At 40.2% G+C, this 12975-nt stretch overlaps 1 protein-coding gene across 1 annotated transcript; it reads right to left on the bottom strand.

Moving 5' to 3' along the window:
• Positions 1-536: 536 nt before the first annotated feature.
• On the bottom strand, positions 537-5050 carry LOC308671443 (kunitz-type serine protease inhibitor A-like). Its single transcript, XM_081333623.1, has 5 exons — positions 4860-5050; positions 3943-4122; positions 3013-3192; positions 1444-1623; positions 537-1173 (listed from the first exon to the last, which is right to left on the bottom strand). The coding sequence occupies exons 1-5, from the start codon at positions 4930-4932 to the stop codon at positions 1169-1171; spliced, it is 618 nt and encodes a 205-aa protein (XP_081189749.1). The 5' UTR covers positions 4933-5050; the 3' UTR covers positions 537-1168.
• Positions 5051-12975: the final 7925 nt, after the last annotated feature.

The raw sequence follows: 12975 nt of genomic DNA, 5'->3' as shown, positions 1-12975 counted from the left end.
GGCTCAGGAATTCTGGGAGTTGAAGTCCACGAGTCATAAAAGAGCCGAGGTTGCCGACCCCTGGCCTAGCCCTTCAATAGGCTTTCAGAGGGAGCTTTTTTTTTTTTTTTGCAAAAAAAAAAGGTTCCGGAACGCCGTTCTGAGCTGGCCATGAGAAAAAAGCCCTGTTTATGTATATATTCCACTTCCCGAATACATTGCTCTGCATTTGTTGCTCCTTGTTGATGTACAAAAAATAGTACATGAACATTTTTGATGTACAAAAAAAAAATAGCTGTAGCTTTTAGAAATCATTATTTCTAAAATGATAAAATTATTCCCTATTATTCGTAGGAAAGCTTATACAGCAAACTGCAAGAAAGCTTCTACTCGGATTTAGTTCTGTCTTTTTAAACTGTGTGAGACTATCCCGTCCCCCAATATTTGAATAATGCGCACACATCCCAAAATGATTCCCTCAGAACTATAGAATACTGTAGGAATGCTACAGAAAGGGAAGATTTTATTCTGTATGTTTTGGATGATCCATTCCAGAACAGGGCTTCCTATAGTGTATGCCATATTCTGGTGGCTCCTCCAACATCAAGTCTGTTGTTAATGTGACCCATTTCTTGGAAGAGAAAGGTCAGTTGCCCTCTCAAAAGAGGGGGAGGATACAACATCATCTATCTCCAGTCTACAACACAGTCCTTTCAACAGGTCCAAGAAGGCTTCACACCCATTTGCACCACTCTGGTGACCCCGAGGGCACAGGTAAACATAATGGCCTCAATAACTCTAAAATGGGTGTCTAAACGCATGTCACCAGGAAACTGCGCCCACCCCATTACCGGCAATGGAGAAAAAGCTCCAATACATCACGCAACGTCATAAGATGTATTTCAATATTCTCTGTATCTGATATATTCACTGAATGTTCTGTTTTGAGAAGTCATGTTTGCAGTGTTGTCAATGGCCTGACAGAATAAAAGTAGCAATGGAAAGAGTACTTTAGAGAGACTATTGCTGTGCAAAGCATTTGTATGTTTATTTAAGAGAATGCTTAGAATTCAATGCATGCAAAGTGTTTCAGTGGGAGAGTCCATGAAAGTTTCAATTCCTTCCTCAGCTGTTGAATCTAGGTATTATCAAAGTATTGTATCAATCCAATCAAGAATTGGAGTCAGTGTTACCCTGGAAAGGAGACAATGAAAATCAAATTGATAACAGTAGATTTTTCAGTAGTGTGTGTAATCACTATGTGATCCCCATTGTCAATTGGATGTGGAAATGCTCACATAACCATTTGCAGAGAAAACCATAAAAACAAAAGACTACTTTTAGGGCACTTATGAAATTTCCTTTGGTGTTTTTAAGTTTCTAAATGTTTAATGAATGATCCCAATGATTACTTCCAGTTTCCCCTAATACTAGTTCAGGACGGAGAATGCAAAAGTACCCTACCAGTAGGTTTGCATTCTTTTAGGCATTCCTCCGAAGATAAGAAGCTGTTTTCATTCCCTCCACATCCACTAAAAAGAAACACCATACATGTTCCAAGTATGGCATTGAAAAAAAAACGAGGAACAGGAGACATACACATTCCTATTTTTGGTGGAAGTGTACATTTCACGGGAAGTATAACTGAAAGAGAAAAGAAGAAAATAAGACAGACTGTCCCTTTTGAAATAATCCAAAACATCATCACATGAAAATATATCCAGAGTGAATATTTGAGCATGTACTGGAAAAGTAGATCCTGAGCAATCCTCTCCAAACGTTAGAAAAACTGAAAACAATTTACCTAGCCTAACATGGCGAGAACACTCAAATGTGAGCCGTTGCCAGTTGCCATTTGAAGTCCTCAAAGAGCTGCTGTGCTGCTAAGAAGAGGCACGAGATCCTCATTCCTGAGATCCCAGATTTCTGGGATGAACTGAGAAGCTCATGAGAGAGGTTTCCTCCCAATTGCTTAAAGATTACGGTTTGTATTCCAGCAGACAGAAATAGAAACCCCTTGTGGAGCTGGGCATTCAACACTTGGAGGAAGGGCACCTGGAAATGGAAGGGTGGATGGCCATTCCTTTTCCTCCTCTTCCAAAGACTTCACGTGGACCTTCTCTTTGCCCAAATTTAAGTATTTGCAGAGTCTACTTATGGTGGATTCCCAAAATTGAATTTTTATTCTCTTTCTCTAAAGGTTGGAACCAAGTAGGTCTCTATAATTTATTTATTTATTTATTTTTGGGACTTATATGCCGCCCTATCTCCCAAAGGACTCAGGGCGGCTAACAACAATAAAAAACAACAGTACAAAAATTAAAAAAGAATTAAATAACAGCCCCAAAATAAATTAACTACACAGTTAAAAATTTAAAAATTAAAACATATTTAAAAACCCATCATCAATCCAGGTCAGCCTGATGGAAGAGAAAAGTTTTGAGGTCGCGGCGGAAGGACCGGAGTTCCGGGACCATCCGAAGCTCAGGGGGGAGTTGGTTCCAAAGGGCTGGTTTAGCTCAATAGTAAGGCTTATGAACCGCTTACAAACAAAAAGGGGGACAGCGGTGGCAGAGGAAATAGGATGAGTTAGGAGAGTTGTCAGGATGCTCAAATGATGCCAGGTCCGTTATAGAGAATGAGGCAAGCAAATTTGCACAAGTGAAACAACTGACTGTTCCTGTGAGGAATCTGTAATTTTCTTTGATTATTCAGTATTTTGCTTAATTCAAGGTGATTTCCTTTTATTGATTCAGTGCAGACACAAAACTACAAGAAAAAATAAAAAGCAGAAAGCTAGTTTTATGGCTCTTTAGCAAATTTATTTTTGCATTTTTACCATTTTAAAAAATCTGACTTTGCTGATTGTGTCCACTTATAAGCTCCTCTCCCTAGTTCAGGGCCTGGATTGCAGAACTGAGATCAAGATAACTTTGGGACTCAAGAGCTTTCAGATTAGTGACTGACGGACAAGACTAAAATACCATTTGTTTTAATTGGTTGCAAAGGAAAATATTAAAATGTCTTCCTTACTTGAATTTTGACATGTAGCTCTGCATTGAATCCAATTTACAAAGTTGTTTTTATTTCCTCCACATCCCCCAAAAAAGAATTCCTCACATTGCTTAGTTGCTGCGTTATAATAAAAACGACGAAAGGAACCTCTGCACTTTCCAACTACTACAGGCAAGAAACATATGTCTTGAGGGTCACCTGAAAGTGAAAAGAAGAAAATAATACAGACTGTCCCTCTTAAGGAAACCCAGAAGATCATTGCATGAATATATATTGTGTTCTGACTCCAGGGTGCAGGGCAGTGTGAATATTTGAGCATCTACTGGAAAAGTAGATCCTGAGCAATCTGCTCCAACCTTCAGAAAAAGTGAAAACAAGTTGCCAGCCCTAACATAGTGAGAAAACTCAAATTTGAGTCATTGGCAGTGGCCATTAGAAGTCCTCAAAGAACTGAATGGCAGCCTGACACAAACTGCTGTGCCCTTAAGAAGAGGCACCAAACTCCCATTCCTGAGATCCCAGATTTCTGGGATGGATTGAGAGAGTCATCAGGGAGAGCTTTGTCCCATTTGCTTGAAGGTTAGGGCTTGTATTCCAGCAGAAAGACAGAGCAAATGCGTCTAGAACTGGGAAGTCAACATTGGGAATAGAGGCACATGAAAGTGGAGGGGAGGGTGGGCCATTCTCTTTCCTCCACTTCCAAAGAGTTTGAATGTACCTTCTCTTCAACCAGGTCTAAGTATTGGGCGTTTGCTTAGGGTTGCAAAATTCATATATTGTTTATTTTCCAGTTCCCAAATACATTGCTATGAATCTTTTGCTTTTTTTGATGTACAAAAACAGTAGCTGTAGTTTTTAGGAAAAATATATTTGCTATAGCTTTGCTATTAATGATTTTGTGTGTGTGTGTGTGTGCCAAAAAAAAAAAGATTTCAATTTCTTTCTTACCAAGGCTTTTGCATTCTTTTATGCATTCGCTCAAAGTTAAGAAGTTATTAGTATTCCCTCCACATCCACTATAAGTGAACATCATACATGCCGCTTGGTGTGGGTTGAAAAAATAGCGAGCAGAAGGAGACATACACCATCCTATTGTAGGGATATATGTACATTTTGCGGGATATAGACCTGAAAGTGAAAAGAAGAAAATAAGACAGTCTCGAGTGAGAAAGTCATTAGGAAAAGCTTTTGTCCCATTTGCTTGAAGGTTAGGGCTTGGGTTCCAGCAGACAGAAATAGAAACCCCTTCTGCAGCTGGGCATTCAACACGGGCAGAAGGGGCACCTGGAAGTGGAGGGGTGACGGGACCAGCCTTTTTCCTCCTCTTCCAAAGACTTCACATATACTTCCTCTTCAACCTGGTTTAAGTATTTGTGGCGTGTGCTTAGGGTTGGAAAATGCACATGTTTATATTCCAGTTCCCAAATATATTGCTCTGCATCTGTTGCTTCTTGTTGATGTACAACAAACAGTAGCTGTAGGTTTTAGGAAGATATATTATTCATAGGATAATATATAAAGGGATATATCTAAAAGGAAATGCAACAAAATTTTACTCACATTTTGTTAACCTTTTTATACTGTGTCAAGATCTTCACTTCCCCCAAATTTGAAAAATACTCGTATCCCAAAGTGATTGTCCCAGAACTAAGGACTGACAGAGAATACTGCAGAAAAGGGACTTTTATTCTGTTTGGTTCGGATGTTCTACTCCAGAAACTGGCTTCCTAAAGTAAATCCCATGTGTTAAAGGTCCCTCCAACATCAGGTCTGTTGTTCATGTGATCATAGCTTGGAAGAGAAAGGGGCAGTGGCAAGCAGAATGCACATAGGTATGGAAGGACAAGGAAGTTCCTGCTACCTACCTACAGAAGAGGCATCCCGAAAGCAGAAAATGAGCAGTCCAAAAGTGAGGAGCACGCAATTTGAACGAATCATGGTGATGAAAACAAGTATCCAATGCTGAGTTGAGTCATTTTATAGCTTATCCAAGAGTGAAGTACACCTGGGCATTCATGTGGTTGGAACACCAAGGTCCAGTTCCCCAATATCTGATTAATGCTCAAATCCAAAAATGGTTACTTCAAGGACTGACTGGGAATATTACTGAACAGGGAGTGTTATTAGGAGTCAATAAAGTTCTTCCGAACGAGGGACTTAATTTATAAAAGTTTATTGACTTCTAAAGTCAATCCCTCGTTCATGTAGTTAGAACAAAGTGGTCATACGTAGTGATCCTGAGTACAGTTGCACCTGTCATCCATGAACAGGTCTACACGGAGCATGGCAAATGAGTAAGCAATTGTTCCTTAATTAAAGTGAATGTATGAGTGAAGAAATAAAAAGGAAAGAGGTACAATTACTTAGCACCACCTCCCCTCACTCACTATCTTTCTGTCCTTACAAACCACCTTTATTTTTACAAGCTCCATACTCAGCTATGTAGTTACACAATGAAATTTCTCTTCTTTTTCTTTCCGTAGTCTTATCTAATCCAACCACGACTCTTAACTTGATGCCACCTCATGAACAATTTGCTTTTCCTTCATTTACCTCTTTTGCAATTTCATTCCCATTTATTTCCACTAGCTAACTGTATCACATTAATTCACTTTTGTATTCATTTCACAACACAAAGTCTTGACCTTATCCCTTCTTGTTCTACCATACAAACAGTTTACGCAGCCCTTTTCCCTGTGTTTAGCTTCCTGGGTTTTCCTTGCAGGCTTCCCAGCTTTCAGTTCCCTAGAACAAAGTAGACAAAAGCACATTCTTATTACAGTCATTTTTTTCTTTCCTCAATGACATATAGGCGAGCACAAACATTTATCCAACTGTCTAACAGCATTTAAATATGTTCAAACTTAAAAGTGTTATCCCATTTTTACTACACATTTTTGCAAAGTTTTATGGCCAGCTCTACCTCTGATAGACCAACAATAAGCAATCCTTAAAACCCGCATGAACTGCTGCCTGAGTTGCTGAAGGATGACGAAATTGTGCTGCCCAGAAATTAGTGCTTGTGGTGCTGCTGCTGCTATTGCTATCTGAAGACGAGGAGTTTGAGCAAGGGTGCACCACTGGGACGGAAGAGCAGAGCAGAGCAAGAACATTCTGCCAGGCTCCTTGCAAAAAAGGAACCTCATTCCTCCAAATAAGCAGCACTGGGGCTGCTTCTGTTTAAGAAGAGCATGGCAACAGCCGATTGCTTACCCAGACTCCGTGTGCCTTTCCTTCCGATCTGAAACCTTGTGACTCTGGCCTGACGTAAGCCTCCCCCTCCCCCACCCGCCCCAAGTAAACCAGAGAGGAGAAATGGTGAGCTTATTCCACTTTATTGTAAGGCTGCGTTAAGAGAATCTCGCAAGTCTGAAAGTACGAATCTCCCACTGTTGCATTTTAACCACCTGATACGTTAGAGTGAACCTCTTCTAATTTTCTTTTTCTGCTTGTTATTTAGTTATGGGCTTCCCCTGGCATTTATCTGATCCTTAGTTAGGTAGCCATTTTTTCTCTCATTTTCCAAGATCATTCCGATGTGCCATTACATCACTTTCACTTTCACTCCCCTTCTGCCATATTCCCAAGGGAAACAAGTTGACAGCTATGAGAAGAAAATTTTATTTTTATTTGTTTTGATTAATTTTTATAGCAGTCCATCTCAACTAATTGACTATAGGCTGCAAACTTCTAAAATGTATGTGTGTTGTTCCACTCCACCACCCCCAAAAAATTCTCAAGATCACTAGTAACGTCCCTAAATTATCTCCTCCCATTTATGTGACAGCTGTCCCTCCCTCTGGAATCTGTGGTTCACACTCACATCTTGGTGCTTGGTGCTTGGTGTGGAAAGAGCTGGAAAGATTGGGGATCTCTGCATTGTAGGAAATGCAGCTGGACATTCATATGGTTTGAACAATGGGGTAGATATGTAGGGACCATGAGTACAGTTCTGGTATAACTACGCATCCTCATACTGGTTAAACGGTGCTCAAGAAAACATAACTTAGTGTAGCAATGTTGCATTTAATGAATTAAGGACATGGGGAAAGAGAAAAGGAAATACCTTACATCTTTTGTAACCTTAGATATACATCAATCGTTCTCACTACCCTTCAGTCATCGGGTGGAGTTCCTGACACATCTCAAAAGGATTGGCTGTGTGGAAGGAAGGCCAAGCAAATATTCCTGCCAGATCAGATGCTCGGGATTCTGTATTACCATAAGATGTATTTGAATATTCTGTCTATCTGATATATTCACTGAATATTCTCTATTGGGGTGTCCTGTTTGCAATATTGTCAATGGCGTGATACAATAAAAGGAGTAGTGCAAATAGTATTTCAGAAAATGTGTATTAGCATGTCAAAGTATTTGTATTTTATTTAAGAATTCAATGCATGGAAAGTGATTCAGTGGGAAATTCCATGGAAGTTTGGATTCCTTCCTCAGCTGCTGAATCCAGCCCCTCTCAAAGGATTCTATCAATCCAATCAAGAATTGTAGTCAGTGTTACCCTGGAAAGGAGACAGTGAAAATCAAGTTGACAAAGGTAGATTTTTCAATCGTGTGCGTAATCGCTATGTGATTCCCGTTGTCCATTTGAATGTGGAAATGCCCACATAACGATTTGCAGGGAAAAGCATAAAAACCAAAGGCTAATTTTAGGGCACTTATTTATGAAATATCTTTTGGTGTTTTTAACTTTGTAAATGATTACTGATTGAACCCAATGATTAGCTCCAGTTTCCCATAATACTAGTTCAGGACCTAGATCGCAAAACTTCCCTACCAGTAGGTTTGCATTCTTTTAGGCATCCTTCCGAAGTTAAGAAGTTGTTACCATTCCCTCCACATCCACTAAAAACAAACGTCGTACACGTCCCAGTTATGATGTTGAAAAAAAAACGAACAGTAGGAACCATGCACATTCCTATTTTTGGTTGAAGTGTACATATCTCGGGAAGTATAACTGAAAGTGAAAAGAACAAAATAAGACAGACTGTCCATTTTAAGGAAAGCCAGAAGATCATCACATGAAAGTATATCCAGAGTGCAGGGCAACATGAATATTTGAGCATCTACTGGAAAAGTAGATCCTGAGCAATCCTCTCCAAATGTCAGAAGAAGTGAAAACAATTTGCCTAGCCTAATATGGCGAGAACACTCAGATTTGAGTCATTGCCACTTGCCATTAGAAGTCCTCAAAGAGCTGCAGTGCAGCTAAGAAGAGGCACAAGATCCCCATTCCTGAGATGCCAGATTTCTGGGATGGACTGAGAAGCTCATGGGAGAGCTTTCCTCCCAATTGCTTGAAGGTTAGGATTTGTATTCCAGCAGACAGAAGGAGAAACCCCTTGTGGAGCTGGGCATTCAACACTTGGAGGAAGGGCACCTGGAAATGGAAGGGTGGATGGCCATTCCTTTTCCTCCTCTTCCAAAGACTTCACATGGACCTTCTCTTTGCCCAAATGTAAGTATTTGCAGAGTCTACCTATGGTGGATTCCCAAAATTGAATTTTTATTCTCTTTCTCTAAAGGTTGGAACCAAGTAGGTCTCTATAATTTATTTATTTATTTATTTATTTATTTTTGGGACTTATATGCCGCCCTATCTCCCAAAGGACTCAGGGCGGCTAACAACAATAAAAAACAACAGTACAAAAATTAAAAAAGAATTAAATAACAGCCCCAAAATAAATTAACTACACAGTTAAAAATTTAAAAATTAAAACATATTTAAAAACCCATCATCAATCCAGGTCAGCCTGATGGAAGAGAAAAGTTTTGAGGTCGCGGCGGAAGGACCGGAGGTCCGGGACCATCCGAAGCTCAGGGGGGAGTTGGTTCCAAAGGGCTGGTTTAGCTCAATAGTAAGGCTTATGAACCGCTTACAAACAAAAAGGGGGACAGCGGTGGCAGAGGAAATAGGATGAGTTAGGAGAGTTGTCAGGATGCTCAAATGATGCCAGGTCCGTTATAGAGAATGAGGCAAGCAAATTTGCACAAGTGAAACAACTGACTGTTCCTGTGAGGAATCTGTAATTTTCTTTGATTATTCAGTATTTTGCTTAATTCAAGGTGATTTCCTTTTATTGATTTAGTGCAGACACAAAACTGCAAGAAAAACAGTAAAAAGCAGAAAGCTAGTTTTATGGCATTTCTTTAGGAAATTTATTTTTGCATTTTTACCATTTTAAAAAATCTGACTTTGCTGATTGTGTCCACTTATAAGCTCCTCTCCCTAGTTCAGGGCCTGGATTGCAGAACTGAGATCAAGATAACTTTGGGACTCAAGAGCTTTCAGATTAGTGACTGACGGACAAGATTAAAATGTCATTTGTTTTAATTGGTTGCAAAAGCAAAGATTAAAATGTCTTCCTTACTTGAATTTTGACACATAGCTCTGCATTGAATCCAATTTACAAAGTTGTTTTCATTTCCTCCACATCCCCCAAAAATGAATTCCTCGCAGTTCTTAGTTGCTGCGTTAAAATAAAAACGATGAAACGAAGCTCTGCACTTTCCAACTACTACAGGATGCAAACATCTCTCTAGAGGGTCACCTGAAAGTGAAAAGAAGAAAATAATACAGACGGTCCCTCTTAAGGAAACCAAGAAGATCATTGCATGAATATATATTGTGTTCTGACTCCAGGGTGCAGGGCAGTGTGAATATTTGAGCATCTACTGGAAAAGTAGATCCTGAGCAATCTGCTCCAACCTTCAGAAAACGTGAAAACAAGTTGCCAGCCCTAACATAGTGAGAAAACTCAAATTTGAGTCATTGGCAGTGGCCATTAGAAGTCCTCAAAGAACTGAATGGCAGCCTGACACAAACTGCTGTACCCTTAAGAAGAGGAACCAAACTCCCATTCCTGAGATCCCAGATTTCTGGGATGGACTGAGAAAGTCATCAGGGAGAGCTTTTGTCTCATTTGCTTGAAGGTTAGGGCCTGTATTCTTTTTTTTTAAATTCCATTTATATCCCGCCCTTCTCCGAAGACTCAGGGCGGCTTACAAGCTTAGCAGTAGCCTTCATTCTATGTATATGCCTGCTTATTAGGGCTTTCACACACACACACCCCAAGCGGCATTATTACAAAGTCAGCTTATTGCCCCCAACAATCTGGGTCCTCATTTTACCTACCTCGGAAGGATGGAAGGCTGAGTCAACCTTGAGCCTGGTGGGATGCGAACCTGCACTAATTGCAGGCAGCTGGTGTTACTTAAGGAGGTATTAGCCCACTGCTCCACCAGCAGAAAGACAGAGCAAACGCGTCTGGAACTGGGAATTCAAGACTGGGAATAGAGGCACATGAAAGTGGAGGGGTGAGTGGGCCATTCTCTTTCCTCCACTTACAAAGAGTTTGAATGTACCTTCTCTTCAACCAGGTCTAAGTATTTGGGGCGTCTGCTTAGGGTTGCAAAATTCATATATTGTTTATTTTCTAGTTCCCAAATACATTGCTATGAATCTTTTGCTTTTTTTTGATGTACAAAAACAGTAGCTGTAGTTTTTAGGAAAAATATATTTGCTATAGCTTTGCTATTAATGATTTTGTGTGTTTGTGTCTGTGTGTGCCCAAAAAAAGATTTCAATTTCTTTCTTACCAAGGCTTTGGCATTCTTTTATGCATTCGCTTAAAGTTAAGAAGTTATTAGCATTCCCTCCACATCCACTATAAGTGAACATCATACATTTTGCTTGTGTTGGGTTGAAAAAATAGCGAGCAGAAGGAGACCTACACCATCCTATTGTAGGGGTATATGTACATTTCCGGGGATATACACCTGAAAGTGAAAAGAAAATAAGACAGTCTCTTTTAAGGAAACCTAGAGGTTCATCACATGAAAATAACTCTTTTGACTTCAGAGTCCACGGCAACATGAATATTTGAGCATCTAACTGGAAAAGTAGATCCTGAGTAATCTGCTGCCAACCTTAGAAAAACTGAAAATACTTTGCCCTAACATAGTGGGAACACACAAATTTGAGTCATTCCAGTTACCATTAGGAGCCCTACAAGGACTAAAGTGCAGCCTGGCAGACATTAGCTGATCTACCCTAAGAAGATGCCCAACACTTCCAGACTCCCATTCCTGAGATCCCAGACTTCTGGGATCGAGTGAGAAAGTCATTAGGAAGAGCTTTTGTCCCATTTACTTGAAGGTTAGGGCTGAAGAGGACTGAAGAGGAAACCCTTTCTGGAACCGCGCATTCAACAACGGCAGAAGGGGCACCTGGAAGTGGAGGGGTGATGGGGCCAGCCTCTTTCCTCTTCTTCAAAAGACTTCACATATACCTTCTCTTCAACCTGGTTGTTTATATTCCAATTCCCAAATACATTGCTCTGCATCTGTTGCTCCTTGTAGCTGTAGGTTTTAGGAAGAATATATTATTCAAAGGATAATGTATAAAGGGATATATGTAAAAGGAAATGCAACAAAATTCTACTCCGATTTTGTTTAACCTTTTTATACTGTGTCAAGATCTCCACTTCCCCGAAATTTGAAAAATACTCGTATCCCAAAATGATTGTCCCAGAACTAAGGACTGACAGAGAATACTGCAGAAAAGGGACTTTTATTCTGTTTGGTTCGGATGTTCCACTCCAGAAACTGGCTTCCTAAAGTAAATCCCATGTGTTAAAGGTCCCTCCAACATCAGGTCTGTTGTTCATGTGATCGTAGCTTGGAAGAGAAAGGGGCAGTGGCAAGCAGAATGTACATAGGTATGGAAGGAAAAGAAAGTTCTTGCTACCTACCTATAGAAGAGGCATCCCGAAAGCATAAAATGAGCAGTCCAAAAGTGAGGAGCACGCAGTTTGAACGAATCATGGTGATGAAAACAAGTATCCAATGCTGAGTTGAGTCATTTTATAGCTTATCCAAGAGTGAAGTACACCTGGGCATTCATGTGGTTGGAACACCAAGGTCCAGTTCCCCAATATCTGATTAATGCTCAAATCCAAAAATGGTTACTTCAAGGACCGACTGGGAATATTACTGAACAGGGAGTGTTATTAGGAGTCAATAAAGTTCTTCCGAACGAGGGACTTAATTTATAAAAGTTTATTGACTTCTAAAGTCAATCCCTCGTTCATGTAGTTAGAACAAAGAGGTCATACGTAGTGATCCTGAGTACAGTTGCACCTGTCATCCATGAACAGGTCTACACAGAGCATGAAAAATGAGTAAGCAATTGTTCCTTAATTAAAGTGAAAGCATGAGGGAAGAAATAAAAAGGAAAGAGGTACAATTACTTAGCACCACCTCCCCTCACTCACTATCTTTCTATCCTTACAAACCACCTTTATTTTTACAAGCTCCATACTCAGCTATGTATTTACACAATGAAATTTCTCTTCTTTTTCTTTCCATAGTCTTGTCTGATCCAACCATAACTCCATGCCGCCTCTTGAACAATTTGCTTTTTCTTCATTTACTACTTTTGCAATTTCATTCCCATTTATTTCCACTACCTAACTGTATCACTTTAATTCACTTTTGTATTCAATTTACAACACAAGTCTTGACCTTATCCCTTGTTGTTCTACCATACAAATAGTTTACGCAGCCCTTTTCCCTGTGTTTAGCTTCCTGGATTTTCCTTGCAGGCTTCCTAGCTTTCAGTTCCCTAGAACAAAGTAGACAAAAGCACATTCTTATTACAGTCATTTTTTTCTTTCTTCAATGACATATAAAAGGTAAAAGTTCCCCCGCACACGGGTGCTAGTCTTTTCCAACTCTAGGGGCCGGTGCTCATCTCCGTTTCAAAGCTGAAGAGCCAGCACTTCTCCGAGGACATCTCCATGGTCCGTGGCCAGCATGACGCGGTGGCTCAGTGGGTTAGGATGCTGAGCTTGTCGATCAGAAGGTCAGCAATTTGGTGGGTCAAATCCCGAGTGCCGCGTAGCAGAGTGAGCACCTGTTACTCGTCCCAGCTTCTGCCAACCTAGCTGTTCGAAAGCACGTAAA

This window comes from Vipera berus (assembly GCF_964194415.1).
Source record: "Vipera berus genome assembly, chromosome: 8".
Classification (NCBI taxonomy): domain Eukaryota; kingdom Metazoa; phylum Chordata; class Lepidosauria; order Squamata; family Viperidae; genus Vipera; species Vipera berus.
The sequence above is the reverse complement of the archived record's forward strand: the minus strand, read 5'-3'. Positions and strand labels throughout refer to the sequence as shown.